The 27129-nt window shown below is 54.0% G+C and overlaps 1 protein-coding gene across 2 annotated transcripts in view; it reads left to right on the top strand.

Annotated features, from left to right (window-relative positions):
* Positions 1 to 21347, top strand: part of NOS1 (nitric oxide synthase 1) — a 59988-nt gene extending 38641 nt beyond the window's left edge. For both annotated transcript variants that reach the window (XM_068209142.1, XM_068209141.1), the window contains exons 13-29: positions 978 to 1063; positions 3778 to 3922; positions 4232 to 4336; positions 4700 to 4758; positions 7346 to 7462; positions 8043 to 8217; positions 8547 to 8685; positions 9339 to 9417; positions 9938 to 10131; positions 10612 to 10781; positions 11008 to 11218; positions 13495 to 13582; positions 13840 to 13961; positions 14981 to 15129; positions 15666 to 15860; positions 16607 to 16725; positions 17586 to 21347. In XM_068209142.1, coding sequence (XP_068065243.1) covers positions 978 to 1063; positions 3778 to 3922; positions 4232 to 4336; positions 4700 to 4758; positions 7346 to 7462; positions 8043 to 8217; positions 8547 to 8685; positions 9339 to 9417; positions 9938 to 10131; positions 10612 to 10781; positions 11008 to 11218; positions 13495 to 13582; positions 13840 to 13961; positions 14981 to 15129; positions 15666 to 15860; positions 16607 to 16725; positions 17586 to 17601 — 2169 coding nt within the window. In that variant the 3' untranslated portion in view covers positions 17602 to 21347. The remainder of the gene's footprint in view (positions 1 to 977; positions 1064 to 3777; positions 3923 to 4231; positions 4337 to 4699; positions 4759 to 7345; positions 7463 to 8042; positions 8218 to 8546; positions 8686 to 9338; positions 9418 to 9937; positions 10132 to 10611; positions 10782 to 11007; positions 11219 to 13494; positions 13583 to 13839; positions 13962 to 14980; positions 15130 to 15665; positions 15861 to 16606; positions 16726 to 17585) is intronic.
* The last annotated feature ends 5782 nt before the right edge of the window (positions 21348 to 27129 follow it).

Genomic DNA, 27129 nt, shown 5'->3' with positions numbered 1-27129 from the left:
ATCCTATATCCCATATCCTATTCCAGGCTGCAGGCTTGAGAGGATGGCTCCTGTATCCCATATCCCATATCCCATATCCCATATCCCATATCCCATATCCCATATCCCATATCCCATATCCCATTCCAGCCTGTAGGTTTGAGAAGATGACTCCTGTATCCCAAATTTATTCCAGCCTGTAGGTTTGAGAGGATGGCTCCTGTATCCCAAATCCATTCCAGCCTGCAGGTTTGAGAGGATGGCTCCTGCACCCAGGGGATCCCACAGTGGGACAGGGGCTCCTTCCCAGCAGCCCCAGCAGGGGATCAAGCACTGCTGCTGGGGTATTTAACACTCCAGACCATGAAGAAAAACCCCTAAGCAAACACTCCCTCGTTATCCAGCCATCCCTGCTCCGGTGCTTTCCACACAATGTGACCTTTAGTCAAGAGCCCTTAAGGAATAATCACAGAGCAGGAGCAGTCTGTTCACTCCTGTAACCAGCCCACCAGGCACCCCAATGCTTCCTGGCTCTGATTGCAGCCTGCAAGGGCACGGAATGAGCTTCTGTGTGCTTGCTCCTGGCTTCAGCTGCCTCCCCTTCCCAAAGGGCCTCTTAGGGGAAAAAAACCTGTGGCCAGAGCAGGGGAAAGGATCTGTTTCTATCACCTCTCCCCTTCTGGCGTTGTCTTCTTTTTGGCTGTGGCCTATTAACGCTCCTCTCGAGAGGTGACAGAGCAATTGGCCAGATGCTGTTACAAGCCAGGAGGGTTTATTAGATTGCAATTTTCCTGGGCTTGTTCCATTGCCCAAAAAAAAAAAAAAAAACAAACGGACAAAGCTCCAAGGATCAGGGACATAGGAGAGGGAGAGCTGTGCAGTAGCAGCTATTCCTCCCCTTCCTGACTGGAAGAATTTGACTCTCAGTGCTGTGGATGCTGCATTTCTCCGAGCTCTGAGCACTCCCCACCCTCTGATCCTGCTTTTCCCTCTCCTAGCCGGACCCCTGGAACACCCACGTCTGGAAAGGGGTCAATGGGACACCCACCAAGAAGAGGGCCATTGGCTTTAAGAAGCTGGCAAAGTGAGTACCAGTGTGCTCTGGAAAGGCCTGGAATGTCTGGGGCTGCTCCTGGATTTAAGCACCCTGTGGGTGTGTGCATCACCCTACAGATGATGCACTGAGCCTGGGCTTTGGGCCACTGAAGGCTTTACCTGCCATGGGGGACACCTGGGGACACAGGCAGTCCTTTGAGCACCCCCTCAGACCACCAAAAGTTGTGTGACCAGGTGAATGCCAGATCTTGGATATTGTTTGTTCTCCTGAGCTGTTGATTCTGCGGTTAGGAGGTCTTGATGCTCAGGGATGGCTTTCCCACTCTTGGAGGGTGTTTTGCCTGTTTTTCCTTTCCTTGGGGCAGGAGGATCCCCCCCTCCCCCTTCAGGGCTGTGCTGGCACTAACAAAATCAAACTCCTGTCCATATTCCTCCTTTTCCCACTGACTTTTTCCCTACTTGAGGAGAACCTGCCCCCAGCGTGTGCCCAACCCTCCAAACACCTGCTTTGGAAGGAAGGGGGGAGATGGGAATGAGGAACCTCCCTGCAGGCAGCAGATGGATCAGGGCTGAGCTGAGATTTGCACTTCATGGTCAGTTGACCCCTGGCAAGGGGCCACCCCAGTCCCTCTTCCCTGACAAGGCTCCTCGGCAGCAGGGATGCAGGAATGAAGCTCAGTTTGGACCCTTTGGCTGATTCTGGCCCAAATTTCTCCCCGGAGGGCCATTGGCAGAGAGGAGCTGCTGGTTCCGTGGCAGCAGAGCCCTGGGCCAAGGCAGGAGAGGGCTGGGTGTGCCCTGGTGACGGTGGCCAGGCTGCCAGGTGGCCCTGGCTCGTCACAGCATCTCCCCACGCTTCAGTTTCCCCGAATCCCTGCTATCAATTTGTTCCCACTCTTCAGCTGTCACCTCCTGCGAGCTGCTCTCTGTGGTGTATCCATAAACAGGATCAGCAGCTGAGGAATGTGCTCCTGCAGCTGACACTGGGGCTGGGGGAAGAGCAGGAGGATTCATGGAGTTTGGAGGAAAAATTCTTTTATTGCTCCCCTCTGCCCCATTGAGGGATGGTTTTATAAAAATGTGAGCGTGGCAGGTCATTTAAAACAAAATCTCCATTGTTCCTGGTCTAGGGAAAGGAATTGGTTTTGTAATTCACCATTAATCCTGTCTGGATCTGAGCTTATCAGCTGTAGAAAAGGCAGCCTGAGCCCAGAGCCCTGAGCATGATTTGGTGCCTGCTCAGACTCAAAAGTCTGGCCAAATCTGAGCCTTCAGGCCTGCAGTCCCTGCCCCTTCCCTGCCCTGGGGCCAGCGCAGCTCCTGGGGACAGGGGACACTGCCACCAGGGGATGATAAAGGGGCAGAACTTCACTGAGGGTGGTGATGCAGCAGCAAACAGAAATGTTCCTGAGGCTGACCTTGCCGTGGGGAGGAGCTGCCAGGGGCAGGCAGGATAAACCAGCCTGGAGGAGTTTCTACCTCCTCTTTGCTCTTTTTGTCCTCCCTAAATGATTCCCCAAAACCAGAGTATTTCTGGGCAGGAGGGCCGGGGTGGGCTGGACTTCTCCTGCCCAATGTGACCACTCCAGCTGCAGCCTCTGTTCCCCATGGCTCATCTGAAGGGGATGCAGGAGCCCTGCTGGACTCAAAAACCTGGGGCAAGGGCTGTCAAAGTGAATCAGGCAGCCTTTCCTCTTGCAGAGGCCACAGAGGTGCTTTGTGCTCCCTCAGCCTCCCAAAAATTGCCTTCCCCTGTTGCAACAGCAGCCTAAATCCAGACCTGATGGCTTTCTGCCTTTCTGGTGGCCCCATTTAAAGGCTTGGTGGTCCACTTAGAAAAGAAGGTGTTTGACATGTAGGAAAACCAGTGTTGATGTGATCATGAATGTCCCTAAAATGACAAGTACCCAACCCCTGCCCCCATCACGGTGCTCCCACTGATGCCACAGGCAAGGAATCAGCATTCCTGGCGCTGCATCACCCGGGCCAGGATTGGAGAGAGGCTGGTGGCCCCCCAGGCCCCTCTGTGTGCCCTGAGCCAGTGGGGAAAACTGGGGGAAAAGCCCCCAGTCACGGCTGCAGGCACAGAAAAGAACCAGCTGGGCACAAGGCTCGGATAAATGTGCAACCCCCCAGCCTGCCCCTCCCAGGGGAGGTCTCGGTGTCACCAGAGTGCAAATCCCAGGCACTGGGACAGCTCGGTGTGACCTTGGTGTCCCCAGGCTCTGTGTGGAGCAGGGCTGGCCAGGGCAGCTCCTGCAGAGCCAGGCTGGATTTAAGGGATGGAAGAGCTGCTGTTCCTTCTGTAGCTCCAGCTCTGGTTGGTTCCAGGTCTTCTTTTCCTTTTCCTTTTCCTTTTCCTTTTCCTTTTCCTTTTCCTTTTCCTTTTCCTTTTCCTTTTCCTTTTCCCTTTTTATTTTTTTTTCTTTTTTCTTTTTCTTTGTCCCTGCCCCCGATTCTCCTCCTGCTTCTGTGCCCCTGCAGAAATACCACCCCCATGCCTGGTTTAGCGTTTTCCTCTTTCACCCCATTTAGGTTATTTGAGCTCTGTTCAAGCTCCCCCATCTCCTCTTCCTCTCTGACAAGTCGAGCTCTTCCAAGGCTTCTCTGTTTGCCATGTGACAAACAAAAAATTGATGCTACAGCTTTGTAAGGCTGTTCATTTAATAAGGAAAAAAAAGGTCTGGGCTAGAGACACCGGTAAGGACCAGGCTCTGACTGGGATTTATTCCTGCTTCCCAGGGCTGTGAAGTTCTCAGCCAAGCTGATGGGCCAAGCCATGGCCAAGAGGGTCAAGGCCACCATCCTGTATGCCACGGAAACGGGGAAGTCCCAGGTTTATGCAAAAACCCTGTGTGAGATCTTCAAACACGCCTTTGATGCCAAGGTATTGTACCAGCTCCCAGCTCCTGACACGTGATGGGTGTGAAATCAGGGGTGCTCCAAGGAGATGCATGGGAAACAGCTGCCAAGGGCCTTCAGGGTGTGCCCCTGTGGGTCTGGGTTGGAGAAAAATCCCTGATTTCCTGCAGTGATTGCAGCTGCGGCCTCTCGAGTGGCAGCTCCAGGCTGTCCGTGTCCCTCCCAGCTCCTGGTCCCACCCTCCCCATGCAGAGATCTCAGCAGGGATGTGCTGTCCCCATCCCCAGGCAGCCCAGGAGGCTCCCAGCTCTCTTTAACCTCTGTGTGCCCCCAGGTGATGTCCATGGACGAATACGATGTGGTGCACCTGGAGCACGAGACCATGGTCCTGGTGGTCACCAGCACCTTCGGCAATGGGGACCCACCTGAGAATGGAGAGGTAGGACAGCAGGGAACAGCAGGGGACAGCAGGGGACAGGGCCAGGAACGTCCTCGTTTGGCTCAGACTGAGCTGGAAGGACCCAAACCAGGTCCAGGTGCTGTAGCTGCCTCCAGCCTGCTCTGGAGCAGGGCTATCTCCTGATTCCCTGCCATGACACAGCCACCGATCCCGTGTTCAGTTCATCCTGTGTGACCACCAGCAGTGTCACACACAAGGTGACAGTCCCCTGGCTGGGGGGCTGTGACCTGGACAGCTGGGAACAGCGAGCAGGGAGCAGAGCCGCAGCCCAGGCTGTGCTCAGGGCTTGGTTTCCTGCAAAACCTGGCAAAACTGATGGTCTTCTTTGTTCTTTTTCTGTAGAAATTTGGCTGTGCATTAATGGAGATGAAGAATCCCAACTCCAACCTGGAGGAGAGGAAGTAAGAGCGCTCCATCCCCTTCCCCTCCCACTCCAACCCTTTCCCCTCCCAGTCTAAACCTCAGCATGCAGGACAGGTTCCCTGCCTTCATCGTCTCACAGGGGAGTGGGAAATCCTTAGGCAGATCTCACCGTTGCAAATATCCAGGAATAGGAACTGCCTGGAGAGCCAGGGAATGGAGAGACTGGAGGTCCCAGGAAGGACAAGAGCACAGAGTCAGGGTTGCATGTGGATCCCAGCCTGTAATTCCCTGGGGTGACACTTAAAGCTCCTCTCTTCATCTTGAAGAGGCAGGAATCTGTTAAAAAAACATATAAAAGTAGGAATTTCCCCAAAATCATCGATTCTGAGAGCCAGAGCCTGTCCAGGAGGCACCAAAATAGAAAGAGTTGGAGGTAGAAGGGAGTTCCCAGCCTTGCAGATGTAGGTGGGGGAGGGCTGGAGAACCAGATTTAGCTCCATGCGTGGTGTGAAAAGATTTCTAGGGAAAATAAGAGCTGTGATAATCCTGTGATGTTTGTAACCGGTACCTTGGAGACAGAGTCTGAATTGTAGAAAATCCCCCTTCAGGGGGGGATGAGCTTTGTGCAGATCCCAGGGAGGGGAAGGAAGGGAGGGCAGTGACAATGATAATTTGGAGTCTCCTCTTATTTTAGCTGCAAAGAATAAAATATTTCCCTGAACTGGGTCACTGCTGTGCCCTGGAATGTCTCCTGAGCTAACAACTGGCACAGGGCGGCTCCTTAATTCAGGAGGGACCAGCCCTGCCGGGGATCCAGGACAATTCCAGCGCCCTGACTTGGGGCGGTGTCACCGGGGCGGTGACAAACACGGCAGGGACCATCCTGTGGCTCTGCAGAGCTGGCCCTGCTGTGCAGCCAAGGCAGCTGGTGGATCCCTGCAGGGCTGCCCAGCCGAAAACCCACCAGGCTCCTCATGGCCTGGTGCCTCAACGGGGACAGTGACAGAGCAGGACGTGCAGGCTGCCCTGGAGGGGTGGGCATGGAGAAAAGGGGCGTTCCACATGTGGTTCTCACCCCAAGGATCTTCTCCTTGGGTGCAGATTTGAGGAGGTTAAAAGCCCCTGAGCTCAGTGTTTGCTGTCTCAGACACCTCCAAGTGTGTGGTAGGCGTTTCTAAGAGCCAGGCAGGGACAATCTGCACTGTCCCAGGCCCCGTCCAGCCTGGCCTTGGACACTTCCAGGAATCCAGGCATCCACAGCTTCTCTTTTTGGGATTGCCCCAACCAATATCCAGGACTTGCTAACATCAAGTGCACAAAAAACCTTTTGAAATGAGAAAAGGAGACCTGGAGGAGGCTGTGATGGGGAGAGGGACAGTGGTGAAAGAGAGCTGGAGAGAGCAGCTCCTGTCCATGCACCCCATGGAGTCCCAGCTCCCCCAGGGAATGCTGAGGCCCCTCAGGACAGAGTGACCTCTCAGTGTGACAGTGTCACAGGATCCTGGCAGGGCTCTCTGCCCACAGCCCTGAGGCTGAGCTGGGCTCCGTGTTTGGCTCCTCATGTCTTACAGCAGGGGTTGCCCAAGGGTTTCCCAGAGCATTCCTAAGCCATTCCTATTCCAAGCCTGTGTTCGAATGCAGCCCATCCACCCACACCACAAGGACCTTCTCATTCCAGCTGCTGGCCCAGCCTTGGGCCCAGCACCCACCCCGGCAATTTGGGCTTTGTGTCCATCTAATCCAGAGGGTCGCGCTGCCCTGAACAGAGTCTGGGTTGCAGAAAATCCCCCACACTGCAAGATGAACTTGGAGCATCTCGGAGCCTGGGGAGGGAGGCCACCTAACCCGGGATAACCCCGGGGGGACACGGCCAGGGCCAGCAGAGTGGCCTGAGGCAGGTGGAGGAGCAGAAAGGCGTGGAGGTCTGAGGAGAGGGGGGAGGCTGAGGGGCAGAGGTGGCGCTGGGGCTCTGTGACCCGGCTGTCACCGGGCTCGGGGCCGTGCTCTCCGCGTGCCGTGCCGGCTGCAGGAGCTGTGCCATGACTCATGCACGCAGCACTGCTCACTGCTCTGGCTGTAAATTTAGAAACTCTTGTGCGGAGCAATTTTGGGAGATGGCTCAATTCAGAAATACTTCTGCTGTTGTCAGATTTTTTTTTTCTCTGCTCCCCTTCCCCCTCCTCATCCCTTCTTTTCTCACTCAGTTTTGGGTTGTTGTTTTTTTTTAATTTCCCACTTCCTATGAATGAAACAACCCTCAGAATATCTCTTCAGACACACACCGACCTTGTGTGCTGCCAGGGAAGGACAGGTAAAGCCAAAGATCCTGGCAGCTCTGCACCACTGGGGACAACCTGGTGGCCAGCACCTGGGCCAGCACAGTGGGAGGTGACAAGGACCTCATGGAGCATTCCTGCTCCAGCTGCGGGCTGCAGATGGGTTGCTATGGCTTTACCCCCGGAGGGAGCACATTCCTCCGCTCTTCCCACAGCGCCTGCCCGTGGAATTGTGAGCCCTGAGCTCTGCTTTGGTGTCCCCCACGGCTGGGACCCCTGTGAGCCCGAAGCCAGGTGAGAGGCACGCAGGTGACCCCAGTGTGACCCTGGATGCTGTCGCTGTTCACAGGAGCTACAAGGTCCGGTTCAACAGCGTCTCCTCCTACTCGGACGCACGGAAATCCTCCAGTGATGGCCCTGACTCCAGGGACAACTTCGAGAGCACGGGGCCCCTGGCAAACGTCAGGTAAAGGGGACAGGGCAGGAGCCGGTGCTGCACAGACCCCACAGCTCCCACCTCATCCTGAGGTGTTCTGGTGATGTGCAGACCCCTCCAGGCTGCTGTGGATGGTGGTGGGACAGGAGGGGCCAACTGTGCTCTGACAAACTTAAGAGCTCCTTGCTCCTGTAATGTTTCCATGAGACCTGGCTCTGAACTGAAATAATTCAGATCAATAGCTGCGATTTTTAAAACTTAATAGCTGTATCTGGATGAAGCTTTTCAACTTGACCTATCATTTGCTGACTTGCTGCCCAGACGTGTGGTCTCTAGTGCAGCACAAACTGCAAATTTTCACCAAAGCCACACATCAACTGAATTCTTAGAATAAATTGTTCATATAGTAAGTGAAAACAGCTGCACTGGGGTGAGTCACCCCACTGCACGCCGGGGTTGAAAACTGCTCATCACCTTGTGTGTGTGAGAGAGGTGTGAACCCTACGATTTAGGGAACACACCAGTAAACTCTGGTATCTTCTGGTGGGATTACCTTCCCACTCAGGGTCCCTCCCAGCCGAGCAGCCACAGCTGAGCCATCCTTGCACAGGTTCTCCGTGTTTGGGCTGGGCTCCCGGGCTTACCCTCACTTCTGCGCCTTCGCCCGTGCCGTGGACACACTCCTGGAGGAGCTGGGGGGAGAGAGGATCCTCCGCATGGGAGAAGGGGATGAGCTCTGTGGCCAGGAGGAATCCTTCAGGACCTGGGCAAAGAAGGTCTTCAAGGTAACCTGGGGCTGCACGGAGGAGCAGGGGGGGAGAAGGACAGAGGTTGGAGCTGGATTCAAACCCAGCCTCCCCTTACCGGCACCGGGGCATTCCAGCCCACAATAAAGAGAGGGGAGCCGAGGCTCTGGTTTGTGCCGACCACCCAAAGGTCACCAACGTGTTGAATTCCTGCATCATCCCAAACATATGGGAAGGAGAGCACCACGAGAAGTGCCCATGGCCACTGGTACAGCCCCACCCTGCTGGGGGCTCCTTCTCCGTGTGGGTTGGGATGAGGGGGTCGGCTGGGCTCGGGGAGGTGCCTGAGGGCCTGGTGCGTGCTGCAGGCAGCGTGTGACGTGTTCTGCGTGGGGGATGATGTCAACATCGAGAAAGCCAACAACTCCCTGATCAGCAACGACCGCAGCTGGAAGAGGAGCAAGTTCCGCCTGACCTACGTGGCTGAGGCCCCGGAGCTCACACAAGGTACAGACCTGGAGGGCTCTGGCTGTGGGGCACATGGACAAGACACAGGCAAAGGGGCCAGACCCCGTTTTTTTGTCTCTGTTAAATTCCCATCATTTCAGCCCTGCCTTTCCCCCCCTCCATTCCATGCCCAAGGAACAACCCCAGCCCCCTCTGGCTGGTCCCTGTCTGTGTCTGTAACAGAGATGTTTGGATATGATCCGCTCTCCCTCCTCCTGACCCCGTTTTTTGAAGCGAGGAGCTGTAACCTTGGGATCTTTCCAGGCTTATTTTGTGCAATGCTGCTCTGTGGAGCGTTGTGGAGCAAAGGCAGGTCCGGCCCACGGACACCTGGCCCCTCAGCACGGCTCCTGCAGCACCGGCTCAGGTCTTCCCAGATCCTCTCCAGCCAGCCAGGTGGCACTGGCAGCGAGAGGAGCTGTGGGCAATGGGAGGGCACTGCCCTGAGTGTCATAGGGGTGGTTTTGGAGTCCTCCTCTGTCACTAAAAAAACGTGCTGGGGTCACCCCTGGGGTTTCTGGTCCCTTGGGCTCGCAGGAGAGAGGTCAAACCCCTGTGGTCAGCTCTGGTCTGAAGGGGTGAACCCACAATGATCCTACAGAAGCCTTGGCCATGCTGTGCTGAATCCCTTCCCTGACTCTTTTCCTCCTCAGGACTGTACAGCATCCACAAAAAACGCGTCTATGCAGCCCGGCTCCTCACACGCCAGAACCTGCAGAGCCCCAAGTCCAGGTAGGAGATGCAGCTGTCCCGGGAGCTGAAGGCACACCTGGGGCACCCAAAACAGTGCTGCAAACAGCCCCTGAGCCCTGGATGTCCATGGAATCCACCTTTGTGCAGGCCATGAGTCAGTCTGGAAGGCAGTGGAGGGTGTTCCTGGCCTCCATGCACGGTGAAATTCCTGTTGATCCCTCCCTCAGCCCACGGGATGGGGAGCTGGCTGGAGGAGCAGCAAAGGAAGGATAAAATTGCTGAGCAAGAGGTTAAATTGCTTTTTCCCTTTTAAAAAGTCCCCGAGGGTGAGTCGGGGCGTGCTGCAGTGTCCCTTCTCCGCACTGTGACCTTGGTGACACGGCCACCACAGCTTGGATGTGCTCCAGCCCTGCCCAGCTCACCAGCAGCTCCTGAGGCCAGGACTCAGCCACTCCCTGAAGGATCTTTGGGGGCTTTCCCAAAGATCATCCCAAAGTCAGCGATTCTGGGGAAGGATCCCCCAAACCCCTTTTCCCTGCTTTCCCTCCTTCCCCCACAGCCGCCTGACGATTTTCCTGCGCCTGCACACCAACGGGCACCAGGAGCTGCAGTACCAGCCCGGGGACCACCTGGGCGTCTTCCCAGGCAACCACGAGGACTTGGTCAATGCCCTCATAGACAGGCTTGAGGATGCCCCTCCAACCAACCAGCTGGTGAAGGTGGAGCTGCTGGAGGAGAGGAGCACAGCTCTAGGTAACCAGGGAGTACAGGCGGCCTCTCTCCTCCTTTCCCTGAAGTTCTTGTAGCTCCTCAGGGAGGTGAGTGGCCCCAGGAAAATTATTTTCATCTCCCTGCTGTGTTTGCCTGGATTGGGAGCACCTCCTTCATGCCTGCTCTGCCCAGAGCCATTGCTTGTCTGCCCTTGGGATGTGGAGCAAGGGTTTGAAGGGTGGGCAGGGCCCTGGGGAAGATTTTCCATGGAAAAACAAAAGGTGTTTATATTCCCTTAGAAAGGGCAATGTCTAGGACTGGGAAGAAGAACTAAGGGATGTGGAGGGGCCATCCCAACACCGTATTTCAGGGATAAATCTGATTCTCTGCTGCCATGCATGGTGTAACTGGAGATGGAAAACCCTAGTCCAGTGTCTCAGAAAGGGATGAAAACCAGGATTTGCCCGCCTTGGGCCTGCTGCTCAGCTGATCCCAGGCTTGTGCTGGATTCCCTCCTGGCAGGTGTCATCAGCAACTGGACAGACGAGAACCGTGTCCCACCCTGCACCATCTTCCAGGCCTTCAAGTACTACCTGGACATCACCACGCCTCCCACCCCACTGCTGCTGCAGCAGTTCGCTCTGCTGGCCACCAGTGACAAGGAGAAGAAACGTCTGCAGGTCCTCAGCAAGGTAAAGAGCCCAAGCCCCAGGTTCTGCAAGGGCCTGGGGGCAATCACAGCCCAGCCAGGGCATTCTTATCCCACACTGTGCTTAGGCTGAGTCTCCACCCCTGAGCAGGGCTCAGAGTGCCTTCACTGCCAGCCACTCCAGCTTTGCCATGGACCTCCTGGGATATCACCTGAGGCACCTGGAAAAGGTGGATCCTGCAGCTCTCTCCTCCCTCCCTCTTTCCCAGGGCTTGCAGGAGTACGAGGAGTGGAAGTGGTCCAAGAACCCCACGATCGTGGAGGTGCTGGAGGAGTTCCCCTCGGTGCAGATGCCCTCCACGCTGCTGCTCACCCAACTGCCCCTCCTGCAGCCTCGCTACTACTCCATCAGCTCGTCCCCAGAGATGTACCCAGGAGAGGTGCACCTCACCGTGGCTGTGGTGTCCTACCGCACCCGAGGTACTGCCGCAGGGCTGGGCTCTGGGGAAAGCAGCAGCACAGGGCCAGCCCCACCAAATCTCTGCCAGGGAGATGTTCCTTTAAAGCCTGCTGCAAGAGTAGATGTGGTAGCACACATGCCCAGCCAAGTAATAATCAGCATTGACTCCATGATTCCAGAAGGCTGATCAATCACTGTATTTTACTGTACTTATTCAGAAGCCCATCACCCTTACAGACAGTCTGTTTTTGTTTGAAAACAAAACCAGTGAGAGACTCCAAGTCAGAAATACAATTTATTAGGAAAGAGAAAATAAACAAAATACATTCAATAATACAAAAGGAAAACCACTGACAGAGTCAGAATACAACCTGACACCCCTTTGGCCAGCGTGTTGGTAGCAGTCCAAATCGGAGTGGCTGCAGTCCTCCTGGAGTGGCAGATGTGGTTTCTGTTGGAGCAGTGGTCCTGTAGAAGGGTGTAGTCTTCCTCTGAAGGTCTAGTGAAAAACCCCAAGCTGTTCCTCTTGGGAACCTGTGGAAAGGCTGCCTGCTCTGTCCCAAACCCCAGATTATATCTAGGTGGGAATGCTTATCTCCTCCCCCCTGGGCGGAGCAGCTCACAATGGGCTGATGTCATTCTGAGTCATGGGTGGGTCCTTGATCACCTGTTATACAGAAACTGCTCCTGGAGGGAGTTATCTCTGAGTCATGGGGCAGGACATTGATGGGCTCATTAACAGGAGATAAGGAAAACTGCCCAGAAGACAACTGCTGCACAGATGGCAATAGAAAACATCCTGCTTCTCAATCTGGGACACAGTCCAATACAGTTTTTCTGAATTGGTCCTTGAATCCAAACACCATCACCATTGGCCAATCGAGAAATCACCCTTTGGTAAACAAATCTCCATGACACATTCCACATGTTCACAACAACAGGTGCAGCAAGTGAGGATAAGAACTGTTTATCATTCTTTTCTCTGATCTTCTCACAGCCTTCCCCAGGACAATGCCTGGGAAGGTTGTGCCTGTTGCTCTCTGTGGCCAGACAGCTGCTGCCACAAGTAGATTCCCCCAAACCACTGCTGTCCCAATGTCACAGAGTGACAGTGACACAGAGATGACACTTCTGGGGCAGTGTCTTGGTTTGAAAAGACAGGTGTCTGCTCAGGGAGGCAGGAGCCTCCCTTGAAATGGAAAATGTAAACCCCCTCCCTCTGAATTATTACAAGTTTGAAATTAAGAGGCTCTCAGGCAAAGATATGGGAATAGGAATAACAGTTCTTTATTAGGGAAAAAATAGAAGTAAAATAAAAATGCAGTAATACAAAACAACACTGACAGAGTCAGAAGATGCCCTGGCAGCCTGTGGGTCACGGTGGTGGCAGCAGTCCCATCCCATGGTGGCTCAGCCCTCCTGCAGTGCCAGCTGTGCTTCTGCTGGAGCAGGGATCCTGGACAAGGGTGGGGTTTTCCTCTGAAGCTCCGGGGCTGCTGGAGATGGGCCTGGGCTCCCTCTGGGAATGCAGTGGGGAAGAAAGCTGCTCCTCTGGGAATGCAGTGGGCAAAGGCTGCTGTGGTGTTGCCAAAGTCAGATTGTATCCAGGTAGGAATGCTTGGCTCCTCCCCTGGGCAGAGCCTCTCCCCATGGGATGATGGAATTTTCTCAGCCATGCAGGGACACTCACTGGCCATGAACAGAAGAGATCTCCTGGAGGGAGGATTGGCTGTGGAGGAGATAAAGAAAACTGCCCAATAAACAGAGATAGCTGCCCCAGCTCTGACAGATGGGGATAGAACACACACCCACAGCTAAATCTTTCATCCTGACACAGGCAGGTACATAACCCAAGCTCCATGTAGGATTCTGTTTGCCCACCCCAAAATCCACATTCCCAATAGCCAAATTTCTGTAGCAGTGACACTGATGTATCCAAGCATGGTCATGGTGTGGATGGACACAGCCCTGGTGCTCTGCAGGACACAGGAGGACAGTGGAGCTGCCATGGAGGGTTTGTGTTTGGGAGCATCATGATGCTGCTCCTGCCAAAAAGGTCCAAAGGAGAGCTGGGTGATCCCTAAGGATTGTGGAGGTCCAGCTATGCCAGGTCAGGGTCCTGGGTAGCTCCACAGAGGGATCCAAGAGCCAAACTCTGCCAACTTTGTGGAGAATGGATGCTGAGATAGGAAATGTTTCAGGGAGGTGTTCATGCAGGATGTAGCAGGGAGGGTTTTAGGAAAGAAAACAGGGTGATGTGCCACATACAGACCTCCATCCCTCCCTCCCTTCCCAGATGGAGAGGGACCAATCCACCACGGAGTGTGCTCCTCGTGGCTCAGTCGGATCCAGACGGATGAAGTGGTGCCCTGCTTTGTACGAGGGTGAGTGACCCACAGGAGGCCAGGCCTGAGGAAGAGGGGGTGAGACCCCTCACAGGGTGAGCTCTCTGCCCTCGACTGTTGTCACAGTGGGAGAAAACGGGGCTGGGTTTGCGAGCAAATGGTTCCCCTCTGAGAGAAATTCTGCACAAAAATCCTGGGACTTCACCCCATTTCCCAGCCCTCCCTCTCCGGGAGGTGTCTCAGCTGGGCAGAGGGAGCACCCTGCTGGTGTTTAACTGGATCTTCGATGCGTGCAGTGCCCCCGGGTTCCACCTGCCCCAGGACCCCCAGGTGCCCTGCATCCTCATCGGTCCCGGCACCGGCATCGCCCCTTTCCGGAGCTTCTGGCAGCAGCGGCTCTTCGACATCCAGCACAAAGGTGGGGCCGTCCTTCCTCCCCTCACAGATTTTGGGTGGGGCCATCCTTCCTCCCCTCACAGGTTTTGGGTGGGGCCATCCTCTTCCTCACACAGGTTTTGGGTGGGGCCGTCCTTCCTCACCTCACAGATTTTGGGTGGAGCCATCCTCTTCCTGACCTCACATAGGTTTTGGGTGGGGCTGTCCTTCCTCCCCTCACAAATTTTGGGTGGGGCCATCCTCTTCCTCACCTCACACAGATTTTGGGTGGGGCCATCCTTCCTCCCCTCACAGGTTTTGGGTGGGGCCATCCTCTTCCTCGCCTCACACAGGTTTTGGGTGGGGCCGTCCTTCCTCACCTCACAGATTTTGGGTGGAGCCATCCTCTTCCTGACCTCACACAGGTTTTGGGTGGGGCCGTCCTTCCTCACCTCACAGATTTTGGGTGGAGCCATCCTCTTCCTCACCTCACACAGATTTTGGGTGGGGCCATCCTCTTCCTCACCTCACACAGATTTTGGGTGGGGCCATCCTTCCTCCCCTCACAGGTTTTGGGTGGGGCCATCCTCTTCCTCGCCTCACACAGGTTTTGGGTGGGGCCGTCCTTCCTCACCTCACAGATTTTGGGTGGAGCCATCCTCTTCCTGACCTCACACAGGTTTTGGGTGGGGCCGTCCTTCCTCACCTCACAGATTTTGGGTGGAGCCATCCTCTTCCTCACCTCACACAGATTTTGGGTGGGGCCATCCTCTTCCTCACCTCACACAGATTTTGGGTGGGGCTGTCCTTCCTCACTTCACACAGATTTTGGGTGTGGCCATCCTCTTCCTCACGTAATTCAGATTTTGGGCAGGGCCGTCCTTCGTCACCTCGCACAGCCTTTGGGAACCCTGGGCTGGGGTGTCGGGAGGGGGGTCCCACCCTACCAGGAGTGTCCCAGCAGATCTGCTGGCAGTCTGGAAGGAGGTGGCTCGTGGGAATTGGAGGTGGCTCGTGGGAATTGGTGGCCCCGGGCTGAGTGCTGTCCCCACACTGTCCCAGGGCTGAAGCCGTGTCCCATGGTGCTGGTGTTTGGCTGCCGGCAGTCCAGGATCGACCACATCTACAAGGAGGAGACGCTCTTTGCCAAAGCCCAGGGTGTCTTCAGAGAGCTGTACACGGCCTATTCCCGGGAACCCGACAAACCAAAGGTGGGCATGGCCCCGGGAACGCCGGGGTGCCCACGGGGAACCAGCAGGGTGGGGGCACACTGCTTCCCTGGCCAGTGGTGGCTCATCCCTGGGGCACGACATGTGCGGGATTGTCCCTTCCCTGTGGGCACCATTCCCAGGACGTGTCCCCATCCCAGTGCCAGCTGGAATGTGTGCCCACGCTGCTCCTGCAGCCATCCAAGTGGGAGAGGAGGAGGAAAAGGAAAGGGGAAGGGGAAAGGGGAAAAAGGAAAAAGGAAAAGAAAGGAAAAGGGTCACCCAGTGGGGTGGCCCAGAACCAGTGCAAATACCTGCTCCAAATTCCCACTGGGACTGAACAGACCTGGCAATGGAAGAGGTGGTGCAGGTGTGCCCATGCAAGAGCAGAAGGATGCTTTGCTGCTGTCCCTATCTCTTCTTGGTCACTGTGGCTGCTGCAAGGCACAGCTGTGTCCCCCAAAGAGGGGTCACCCCTCAGTGCTGCCCCCAGGGCAGGACAAACCCGAGCTAATCCCAGCTCCCTCCTTGTCCTTCAGAAATACGTGCAGGACGTGTTACAGGAGCAGCTGGCCCAGACCGTGTTCAAAGCACTGAAGGAGCAGGGAGGCCACATCTACGTCTGCGGGGATGTCACCATGGCTGGGGACGTCCTCAAGGCTGTGCAGCTCATCGTGAGGCAGCAGGGCCAGCTGTCGGCTGAGGAGGCAGGAGCCTTCCTCAGCAAGCTGCGGGTGAGTCGTGTCTGCAGCATGACACCGCCACCGGTGCGTGCCACCACGGCCACCCCTGCCACGGGCACTGCACCTGCTGCCTGCCCCCGCCCGCCCAGGGGACGGCTGTGCCCAGGGAGGGTCGGGAGGGGGACATTCCAAAGGTTTCTGTGTGCAGGGAGGTCACCTGGCTCCTCTGGGGAGCGTGCTGAGCACCGGTGCCAGCGCTTTTGGGCACCCCTGGCAGGGCTTGCTCGCCATCTATCAAAAAATTGATTTATCAGGGCATTTTGTGGGTCCCCGCTGCAAACCTCCCTGTCTGCCAGACACAGATGATGCAGCTGAGCTCATTGTGAGCTCAGTTTGGGACACAGACCCACGGGTGGATGCTGGAACAGCTCTGCTTCTCCCCAGGAGGATAACTCAGCCTGATTCCAATGGGATTTCCCCTTCTGAACCATGTCCCCACCTCCATCCAGGCCCCATCCAAGGGAGCCCAGAGCCCCTGGCTGTTCACAGACTGCTCTTGGGCTGCTGTGCCCCTGCCAACCAGGAATTTCCAGCAGCTGAGGGGGTCTAATGCCCTGAACAGCCCCGCTGTGCCCAGGGTGTGACCTTGGGAAGGTCACTCCACCCCTCTGTCCCCTCGTGACAAACCCCAAACCCTCTCCTGCCCATTTGCTGCCTGCCCACCATGCAGGATTTTGCTGGGGCCGACCCTGAGCATTCACAAATCCCATTTTTCCCTCTGCCACCCTCCCTCCCAGGATGACAGCCGGTACCACGAGGATATTTTTGGAGTCACCCTGCGCACGTACGAGGTGACAAACCGCCTTAGATCCGAGTCCATCGCGTTCATCGAGGAGAGCAAAAAAGACACGGATGAGTGAGTTGACACGTTTGTTTTAACCCCTGCAGTCACCTCGTGGGCTGGGGGATGGGGAAGGGTGGGAAAGGATGGGAAAGGAAGCTTTGGCTTTTGTGCACACCTTAGAGCAGAGGCTGAGGAAGGCACTGGTTTTTGCTCTGGAAGCCTGGCAGTGCCTCTGGAATAGCTGTCACCTCTCTAGGATAAATCCCCCCAGCGTCCCAATGCACTGATGGGTAATTGTCAGACCTGACAATCCCATCCAAAGGAAGATGGTCCTGCATGCTGCCTGCTTCCAGGCTGGCAAAACCCACAGGCAGGGGGGACTCTCCCCAGCTGCAGGCTGGCTTCAGGTGTTCAGCTCTCCATGGCCCTTCAGGAAAGATCCAGAGATTTTTCTCCCTGCTGTTGCAGAAACAACCAGAAGTTAAAAAAAAAAAAAATCTTGACATTTGCCGTGTTTGTTTCTTCTCTACCAAGTCCTGCCATTTGCTCATCTTGGTCGTGGTGGGATTTTCCCTGGCTGAGCAGAAGGATTATTTAGGATAAAGGCTGGGCAGCTGCATGGATTGTGCTCCTTGTGCTGGCCCTTGGCAGCTTGGGGTGAAACCCCTTCCCTGTGTGGTGCCTGGAGTGGGTTTCCCCACATCCCTGAGGTTTGGCAGGAATTTTTCTCCAAGGAATCACATACTCTGGGGTCTGGGCTCTACCAGAGTGCCTCAGTTTCCCACCTGTGGATAGGGATAAAGGTGACCTTCCTGCCCACCCCACCCAGCTCTGTAAACTCCTGCCCACGGCACGGAAGGCGCAGGTCGGGATGATCCCGGTGCTCCTCACTGCTCCCTCTAAGGCCAGCCTTTCTCCCCTTTCCCTTGCAGGGTTTTCTGCTCCTAACTGGACCCTTCACCCCCAGGGGATGCCAAACCAGTCCCAGCACCTGCTGCCCCCTCCAGCTGGAGGGCACTGGGTTTTGTATTTCACGGACACGGTGGCTCCTTTCCCAGGGGAACTGCCCATGGAAAGCGCTCTGTCTCTCGTCCTGTCGTTGTGTCCTGATGATGATGATGATGACTTTTATTTCCTTTCCTTCCTCCTTCTCTTGCTCTTGTCCTGTGGCCATTTCTTTTCACCTCCTTCCCCTTCCCTGGATTTCCCCACTGGAGTTTGATGGCTTTATAACCTGCAGTGGCTCTTTTCAGAATTCCACACTTCCCCTCCTTCCCACGAGGGCATTTTGCAGCTGCATGAAATCATCACCTTTGTGATCATTTTTGGGAGTTTCTGGGGGTGAGCAGAGGTGGCAGGGGCTGGGCATTGGTGAGGTCTTGTTGCTTGTCCAGAGCTGGGGGTTGTTCCTGCCAGGCTCCCTCTTTCCCCAGCTCAGGGCTTGGCTGAATCCTTGTGTTTTCATGGCTTTTCTCTGGATTTGGACAAACCTTAGCATATGCCTGAGGCTGGGGGCAGATGATGTGCAATTCCCTTGAATTTTATTCATCCCCAAGCAGCCTGGGTACAGCTGTGTGGTTTTTGATCTATGTGTCACGATTCCTCCTAAACGGGCCCTGCTTTGTCTCTCTTCTCCTGCTCTCTTTTCCTGCTCCCTGTGAGCCTCTCCTTTTGCTCAGTCCCAACTTTTGCTGCCATGGAAGTTCTCCCACAAGCTCTGAACACACAGGCTGATGTGCAGGCCAGGGAAAAGCTTCTGGCAGTGACTTCTCCAGGGGATTTTCCAGGGAATGTTTGATCTGCAGCCACGCTGAGGGCTTGGGTGCACCCAGAGCTTTGCACACTCTGATCCCTCTCCCAGGTGAGCCTGGAAAGCCACGAGGATGGGACAGAAGCAACTGCCAGGGGGAACAAAGGCAGCACTTGGAGGGGGATGGGGGCTCCAGGTCTTTGGCGAGGATGTGCCAGCAGAGGAATCATGAAATCCCAGAGCCAGCAGCCCTTAGCACATCTCGTGAGCACTTCTGGGACAGCAGACCCCAGCCCTTTCCACATCTTAGGGAGCAGAAAGTGCCACCGTGGAGCCACCTGCCTGCCAAGAGAGACGTGTGTGGCATGTTGGGGTGAGCCAGGTCCCTCTGTGCCACCTGCCAGTGGCATGAGCTGTCTCAGCCAGGACACCTTCTGTGAGAAGGGAGGTGAGATCAGCTGCAAAGGTGCTGGGCTCTGACACGCTCACACCTCAGCCCCGCTGCAAGAACCTGGCCCCAAAAGCAATTTGTTAACACAACCACAGAAAGGTTGGAGGAACCAGAAAGCCTCTAACAGAGAAAAGCTGTCTGCAAGGGAAAGCAAACCTGACCTTGTGTGTCCTTCCTCCTGCTGCACCCTGAAGAGTCGCAGAATGTTCTGAATTGGAAGGGACCCACAAGGATCAAGCCCAGCTCCTGAGTGGATGGCCCACCCAGGGATTGAACCTCGGTGTTTTTAGCACCAGGCTCTGCCCAGCTGAGCCCATCCCAGGCTTGTCCTCCCTCACTGCCACCACAAGGACAGCAGGACACGGCTGCAGCTCCTGCTGGAGGCAGGGATGCAGGGTTGGCATCTTGAGGTGGCAGCTGCTGATCCTCCCCTCCTGCCCTGCTGTGCCCAGCTGTGCATGGATATCCTGGATGGAGCCAAGCACCAGAACTGCTGATGGCACAGGGATTGCCCAGGAGCTTTCACAGGGCTGAGATCGCCTGCCCTGAGCTAAAGGCAGCACAGAAAGATCTGCAGGATCTCTGCTGCTCTCCCAGCCCATGGAACAAGCCCCTCTGTCTGGGGCTGTGCTGTTATTCCCACCCTCAGCCACGATCTCCTGCCCTCTCCTGCCACGTCTCCGTGGGCTGTGACACCTTCTGCAACTTCGATTCCCTGAATCCCTGAAGCGTCTCCAGCCCAAAATCCAGGAGCAAAAGGCTCCAGGCACCGGGAGAATTTGAGCTCCAGGTCTGCAGGTGCCGGCTGAGCATCCAACACGGGATAAAACGAATAAATGCTGCCACGGTGTGGCCAGAGCTGAGCTGGCAGGGCTGGGACGCGCGGCCAGCTCTGTGGCACTGCCTCGGCACTTGGTGACCTGGAGGGGAAAGCTGGAGAGCACGGAGGAAAGGACAGCCCACCCCAATCCCAGGGCGGGCAGTGGGATGGGGGAGCTGGGTCCCTTGGCTTGGGATGTGTGAGTTTGGGAGAGGCCCTGTCTGGGAGAAAATTCCCTGGCTCCAGAGCTGGGAACACGCAGCAAGCTTGGCCTTGATGCCCATCCTGGGGCTGCAGAAACAAAATGAAAATCAGGAAGAAAATCAGAAAGAAAATCAAACTCATCCTCTTCTTTTGAGAAATTCTAGCTCTTGCTTTGTGCTCTGGTCCTCCTTTAGAAGAAAGGAAGATGCAACCTGATGAGGAGGAGGAGGAGGTAATGCCCAAAAAACCATCTCTGTCCTCTTCCCAGCTCCCGCCGTGGTGCTGGCAGGAGCTGTCACCTGTCCTGCCTCCTGCCTGCCCTGCTGTACCATCTCCCACCTGCAGCCCGTGCCTGAGCTGGATTATCTTGCTTTTCGTGCATCCCAAAGCTCATCACCTCTGTCTCCCCTGCCAGGGGAGGCAGCAGGGTGGCACAGCCCTCCTCCCCTGGCTCTGCAGAGCGTCTGGGCCAGGCAGGCAGAGCTCAGACACCGCCTGCCCGAGCCCTGCCGAGCCCTTGGAGGGGAAATGCTGGTTTAAGGCTCCTTGCCTTGACCTGGAGCAGAAATCCCCTCCCTGAGGTTAAAGACCCCCAGGGCTCCGAGCTGCCTCTGCTCCCGCTGGCTCCTCACAAGCTGCACCACTGGGGATTTTGATTCACTGCTTGCTGTTGAGTCAGTCTCAGACGTCTGAACTGCTCCCCTTCATCCCCTCCACCTGCAGGGGCTTCGCACTCCCCTCGAGCTCCATTTTCTCCCTTAGCAACAGGAGAAAGAAACTTGTGGATGTGCTTTATTATTCCTGAAACGTGGCTCTTCCAGCCCGGCCTCTGCTCGGCTCGCCGTGGCCTTTCTGACGTGCAGGTGTAGCCACAAAATCTCTGCTGTGAACACCGAGGGAGGTGGGTCTGCCCCAGCCCGGTGCCCTGAGCTGCTCCAGGGGTCACACACAGGGGCTGTGCCTCTGGGGCACTCGGGTGACAAATCTGTCCCCTCTGGGTGCCTGCTGTGCTGGACCTGACGGACCCAGCCTGGCCAGCGTCCCAGTCGCTCTCCTGAGGATCTCCACCACCACCACCACCACCCCAGTTTGGGACAGCTCTGCTCCTTTTCACTCTCCAGGTGTTAAAGAGACTCTTCTCTGAACAGGTTTGATTTTCAAGACACTACAAAGTGGGGTTTTTTACAAAGATTTCACTTCCTAGGTCTTTCAAGTGTCCGCAGAGAGTAATTATATGGATTTGAAAAGCCATGGGGAAAGGTTCTGTGTTTTCCCACCCTGCTGTGTCCACCAGCAGGGAAAAACCATTCATGCACGGGTATCCAGTGCTGTGCTGTTGGTGATTTCTGAGGTTTCATCTCCTGGGAAGGGCTGCCTGGGAGTTTGTTGTTCTTCTGTTTATGAGAGACAATGGCAAAACAATGAGACAATGGCAAAACAATGAGACAACAGCAAAACAATGAGACATCTGCCACCAGGAGTGGCCTCACAGAGCTGTCACCTCCACATCGTGGCCTGAGCTCATTGCTCGAGAGGAACTGAGCCAAACTGGCCAGAGAATGGGATCTGGCTCTGGGCTGTCCACGCTCCCTGTCCCCTCTGTGCCTGTGTGTCCCCAGGGGGAGCAGGGACTGTGCCCACACCCTGAGCACGGGGATCTGAGGGCTCTGACGTGTCTGTGCACAGCCAGCAGTCCTGCAGCGGGGAGGACACGGGAGCAGACAGGACAATGCCCCCCTGTCCAGCCTGTGGCTGCTCCTTCCCTGTCGAGTGTGATGGCTGTCACCCGTGCTGGCTGTCCCCCTGGGCGTCCCTCCCTGGCAGCCCTGCCTGCCCAGCTGGACGTGCAGGGGCTGGCTGGGCACGGACCCGCAGTGCCTTGTGCTGGGAGGGGAGCAGGGCACTGCTCCTGCCTCGGGCTCCTTTTCCACGGCTGGGGAATCCTGCTGGGGTAACTGGGAGCAAACCCGGCCCCATCTCCCCGAGCTGGGGTTTCACAGGGGGTGGAGGTGGGGAGAGGTCACAGTGTGGGTGCAGGCTGGGGCTGTGAACTCTCCCACATGCTGGAGACCCCGTTCTGGTCAAACTGGGGCGGAGAGGTCGTGTTTGTGCTCGAAGCCTCATGGACTTGCACCAAGCCCAAGCCAAAGCTGCTGCCTCCTGACTCCTGACCACTGAAGCCATTCCATTGCCCCCTGAGGGTTCCCACCATTCTTTGGAAGGATGATTTTAATGCTCAAAACTCGATTCTGTTCCTGCTTTCACCAGGGACTCATTCTCAGCTTCAGAACTGCTCTGGTAACTCTGCAATTGCATTGAGAGTCCCTTCACAGAACAGATGGAGACACATTTCAGGACCATTCAACTTTGCTGTAATTCCCTGTTTGTTATAACAATTCCTTCTGCTGTAACAGGGAGAGCAAAATTTGGCCAGTGCTCTTGAAAAACCTGTAATCCTGAACTTGGATACAATTAGCCTGGAATCCAAGTCCTCCCAGATCCAAAATGCCTTCCACACCTGCTGGCTTCAGTGGCACTGGGGATTTTGGCAGCTTGCACAGCAGCAGCAGCAATTTCAGAATATTTTTGCGTGTGTCAATCTCCGCTTGCACGTGCCTGCAATGCATGGCTCCAGCAATCCCTGGGAAATCTCCCCTTTCCCAGGAAAATCCCAGCTCCAGCTTCTTCCATGTGGCTGTGTGTGCTCAGCAGGGAGTCAGGGGAGAGGGAGAAAGCTGCTGCTTTAAAGCACTTGGTTCCAGAGGTGAATCAGAATTTAAGAGAGGTCAAAATCAGCTTGGTTTAGCCCAGGGAAACTCGTGGCATATCCAAGCATTGCCATGCAGATCCACCTTTTTTCTTCTGCTAGGAAAATGAAGTAGACTGGCAATTCCTGGCCTCCACCCCTACAGATGTTTGGCTGTGATGGAAATTTGAGCCCTGGAATCACAGGAATAAAACCCCAAGAGGCTGTGAGCTCAGAGCTGAGCAGTGGCAGCACCTCACTGCCAGGGCTGCTGCTCTCCTGCCTCACTCATCCACATCCTGCCTGGCCAGATTTTGGGGAAGGAGGAGGGAGGAAGAGCCTCAAAGCGAGCAAATCAAACCTGTGAGGCTGGCCCTGAGAATTCCTGGTTTACCAGGAGCCTATAGGCTGAAGTTTTGCAGCTATTCCTCATTGCTGTGGAGAGCAGTTGGGCAAGACTCCTGTATCCAAGACTTTCAGAGCTGTTCTGGAGCTGTGGAAAAGCAGGAACTGGGATGCAGGGCAGCTCTTTGCAGGGCTGGTGCAGAAATCTGTGAGGGAAAAACACCAGGCAAAGTATTTTCCTTCCAGGGCATCCTTAATACCTGGAAAATTGAAAGGCTAAATACTGGAAAAGTTGGTGTAAGAGAGGAACTAATTCAAGGCTTCTTTTTCCTGCTTTGTTTTCACATGTTGGTTTTGGGGTGGGGAGAGCAAACAGAGAGCAAACAGCCAGTGTATCAAATTTGGATTAAATCAACCTTTTTGTTCCTACAATAACTGCTGGCAGAGATTTTTTAAATTTATCAAGGGCAACAAAACAGCCTTAATTAACTGAGACATTAATGCTCCTTGCTTCTGAGCCTGCTTTTTTGTTCTCCTCTCCGTGTGATTGTGGCATGGAATCCTATCTTAAGAAAAGCCACTTCCCAGTAGCCCAGAGGATGTTCAGGAACAGGAGATGGGGTTGGAGAATCTCCCTGCGAGTGAGATTCAGTGCAAAATCCCTGCTTTGCCAAAACCCTACAGTATAGGCAAATCCCCACAATTCCCAAGGTTGAATTCCCATGCTCTGCTGCCTCGAAATGCCTTTAAAAACCCCAGGCTGTGTGTGCTTGTGAGCATTCTGCAGCTTTTCCAGAGTGCACACACAGTTCCCCAGGCAGAGGATGAGCAGAGCAGGATGACTTTCAGCCGGGACTCATCGCTTTTTAGATTGTGCAGAGTTAAAAACACCACTTCTGCCAGCTGCCCGGGGAATTTGATATTCCGTGCCAATTAATTTTTGTAATAGGAGCAGGGATTTATCCCCTCGGCTCCCCCAGGCACCTTTAGTCTCAGACTCAAAGGTTGGGTTGGACTTTTTCATTTTCCAGTGGCCTTTTCCTGAAGAGCAGCAGTGCCATGATGAGGACGGGGACTGGGCTGGGGAAGGTGGCAGCTTTGGGGCAGGGAACTCCCAAATTTTCCATTGTAAACCCTTCAGATGTGGGTAAATCCTGCTGGGCTGGGTGGGGCTCCAAGCCCTGGCTGCTCCCTGCTCCCCTCACACCCTCACGTCACTGTGCCTTCATTCGCTCGAGGAAATGATGCCAAGATTTGAGCCTGGCACTCTCACTTTGCATCCCACCCCACAGGTGTGTGTGGAGCAGGGGGAGCTCCTTTTGTAGCTGTTTTCTGTGTGATCCCAGGGTAGGTTTGTGCTGAGGCCGCAGGGGTGGGGTGAGCCCGAGCTGTGTGTGATCCTACCAGTGCTTTAAGCAGCCAGAAACGTGGTTCTTCCCCTACCTCCGAGCTCTCAATGCTGCTAAAATCTCTGCCATTCGTCCCCTGTGCTCCAGCCCCTCTCTCAGACTGGCTCTGGCTCTGTTTGCAAGATATCCACGTTGTTCTGAAGCATGCACCTCTCTCTGTATAGTCCCAAACTTCTGATTTTATGGAATACTTATGCCTGTTTGCATTACGGTCAAAATAAAAAAGTGAACTAAAAGCTGGTAGTTCTTCTCTCCTCTCTGGGTTTTTAACACCGGGAGGCTGCTCGAGGTCTCTGCTGATGCCTTGGCCTCGCTCTGCTCTGCCACCTGTAATGCCAGGGTGCCATAAATAGCAGTGACAATCAGCAGCACCCGTTCACCTGCCAGACACGGACACTGCCCAGCCAGCCGGCCTGAGTCACAGCACTCCACATGTGAAAAACACCTTCGCTCTCCTGTGAACATTTAAAATTTTAATAAAGGACAATAGGAGACAAGGACCATAGAGCAAAGGTTGTTAGGGCCGGGTGCATCTTGGCACTCAGCCCAGACCTCCCTGTTACCTTCGGGGCAACCCTTAAATACCTCTTCCCTTCCATCAGCCTGTGGCATATTCATAGACCCTTATGCATAGTAAACTTTTCCCAAACCAGTTTACGTGTTCCAAGAACTGTTTAGCCTGGCTCCTCCTCGGTTCCACCTTTTTAGAGCATGTGGATTCCTTGGCTGTGGTTTTGGTCCATTCTCATCACCTCCAGTTTTTGGGCCTTGCTCCACACTGCCTTCAGACAGTGAGTGCTGATAACTGGAATATCGATAGCAGTGTCCTCATCCTGTGTCCATGGGATGTTGTCCCATCCCAGCAGGCATTTTAACACAAGCACACTGATATCAGCTATTGCACTAAGCTTAATCACCACCAGATATAACAGCTAGATCTTTAGAACAAAGCTACTTTAACACCACACATATAAAACCCATTTGAATATTTGCAAAAAGCCAATTTTATAATATATATTATAATATTATATATAAATATATAAATATATCTTTATATATTATACATATATATGTATATTTTATATATTATAATATGTATCTATAACCCATGGATCCCATCATTTATCCCATGTCCTCGGGGGAAATGTCACAGGGCTGGCTGTGTGCAATCCAGGACGAGTTTTGGAGCCTTGGGAACACAGCAAAACAGTCCAGGCAGGAGCTGAGAGCTGGAAATGAGAAAGAAATGAGGAAGAAATGAGGAAGAAAGAAATGAGGAAGCAGCCCGGGCAATGAGGCAGAAATATGGACATGGATATTCCCATGGAAAAATGATTTTCCCATGTAAGGGAAAAGGGGGCTCATTAAAAAAGAGATTTTTTTACATGGGCAGAGAGTGGCTTCCCACTGCTAGAGAGCAGGCTTAGGCAGGACAGGGGGAGGAATTGTTCCCTGGGAGGGTGGGCAGGCCCTGGCACAGGATATTGATACACATTGATCCACTTTAGGTATTTCTACCTATTGATGAGGTCCCCTCTGTGCACCCCATTTTAAGTACTGATATGTTAGAACCTACTGAGAATTTTGGACTTTCTGTGCTGACAGGCACTGGCCCTCGAGAGAACACCACATTTGACCTGAGGCTGTGGAGAAGGCTTCCAAAATTGAATGATAAAACTAAGTTGATGGGTGTGTAGTTTGAATAGAAGTGTGTAATATCACATAGTAGAAAACTTAGAGTTTGGGGTTTTAGAATATAGTCATATATATAAATTTTATATATTTTTATATAGAAGTATATATATATATATGTATATATATATATAAGAAATAAGAGAGATTTTAAGGTGGAAGCTAGTCCTTCTTTACTTTCTTCTTCACAAATTTAAGTAGTATTGTGTAATTAGATAAAAAAGTCCACATTACAGAGCACAGGTAATTAGCTATTCAGTTAAAACTAAAAATAATGTAAAGTGTCATTTCTTAATTACACAGTTTATCCTTAAAAGACCGTATACACATTGATAAGTGTCCTTTTGGTACCTCCTTTGAGATATTTTTACACATTGGTATGTTCCCTCTGTGCACTCCCTTTTAGGTATTGATACACATTGATAAGGTCCCCTTTGGGCACCCCCTTTTCAAAATTGATACACATTGACGAGGCCCCTTTTTGGAATCTCCTTTCTCATATTGATACACATTGATCGATCCCCCCTGTGCACCCCATTTTTGATACTGATGCACAATGATGAGGTCTCTTTTTGGCCCCTGTTTCTGATATTGATCACAATGATGCAGTCCCTTTTTGGCACCCCCTTTCCAAAACTGATCACATTGATGTGGTTCCTTTTTGGCCCCCATTTCCAATACTGATCACATTGATGCAGTCCCTTTTTGGCACCCCCTTTTTAATACTGATCACACTGATGCAGTCCCTTTTGGGCCCCCTTTCCAATACTGATCACATTGATGTGGTCCCTTTTTGGCACCCCCTTTCCAATATTGATCACATTGATGTGGTTCCTTTTTGGCCCCCATTTCCAATACTGATCACATTGATGTGGTCCCTTTTTGGCACCCCCTTTCCAATATTGATCACATTGATGTGGTTCCTTTTTGGCCCCCATTTCCAATACTGATCACATTGATGTGGTTCCTTTTTGGCACTCCGTTTCCAATACTGATCACATTGATCCAGTCCCTTTTTGGCACCCCCTTTCCAGTATTGATCATATTGACGAGATCCCT

This window comes from Anomalospiza imberbis, chromosome 18 (genome assembly GCF_031753505.1).
Source record: "Anomalospiza imberbis isolate Cuckoo-Finch-1a 21T00152 chromosome 18, ASM3175350v1, whole genome shotgun sequence".
Classification (NCBI taxonomy): domain Eukaryota; kingdom Metazoa; phylum Chordata; class Aves; order Passeriformes; family Viduidae; genus Anomalospiza; species Anomalospiza imberbis.
Note: the sequence above shows the minus strand (reverse complement) of the source record. Positions and strands in the feature narration are given on the sequence as shown.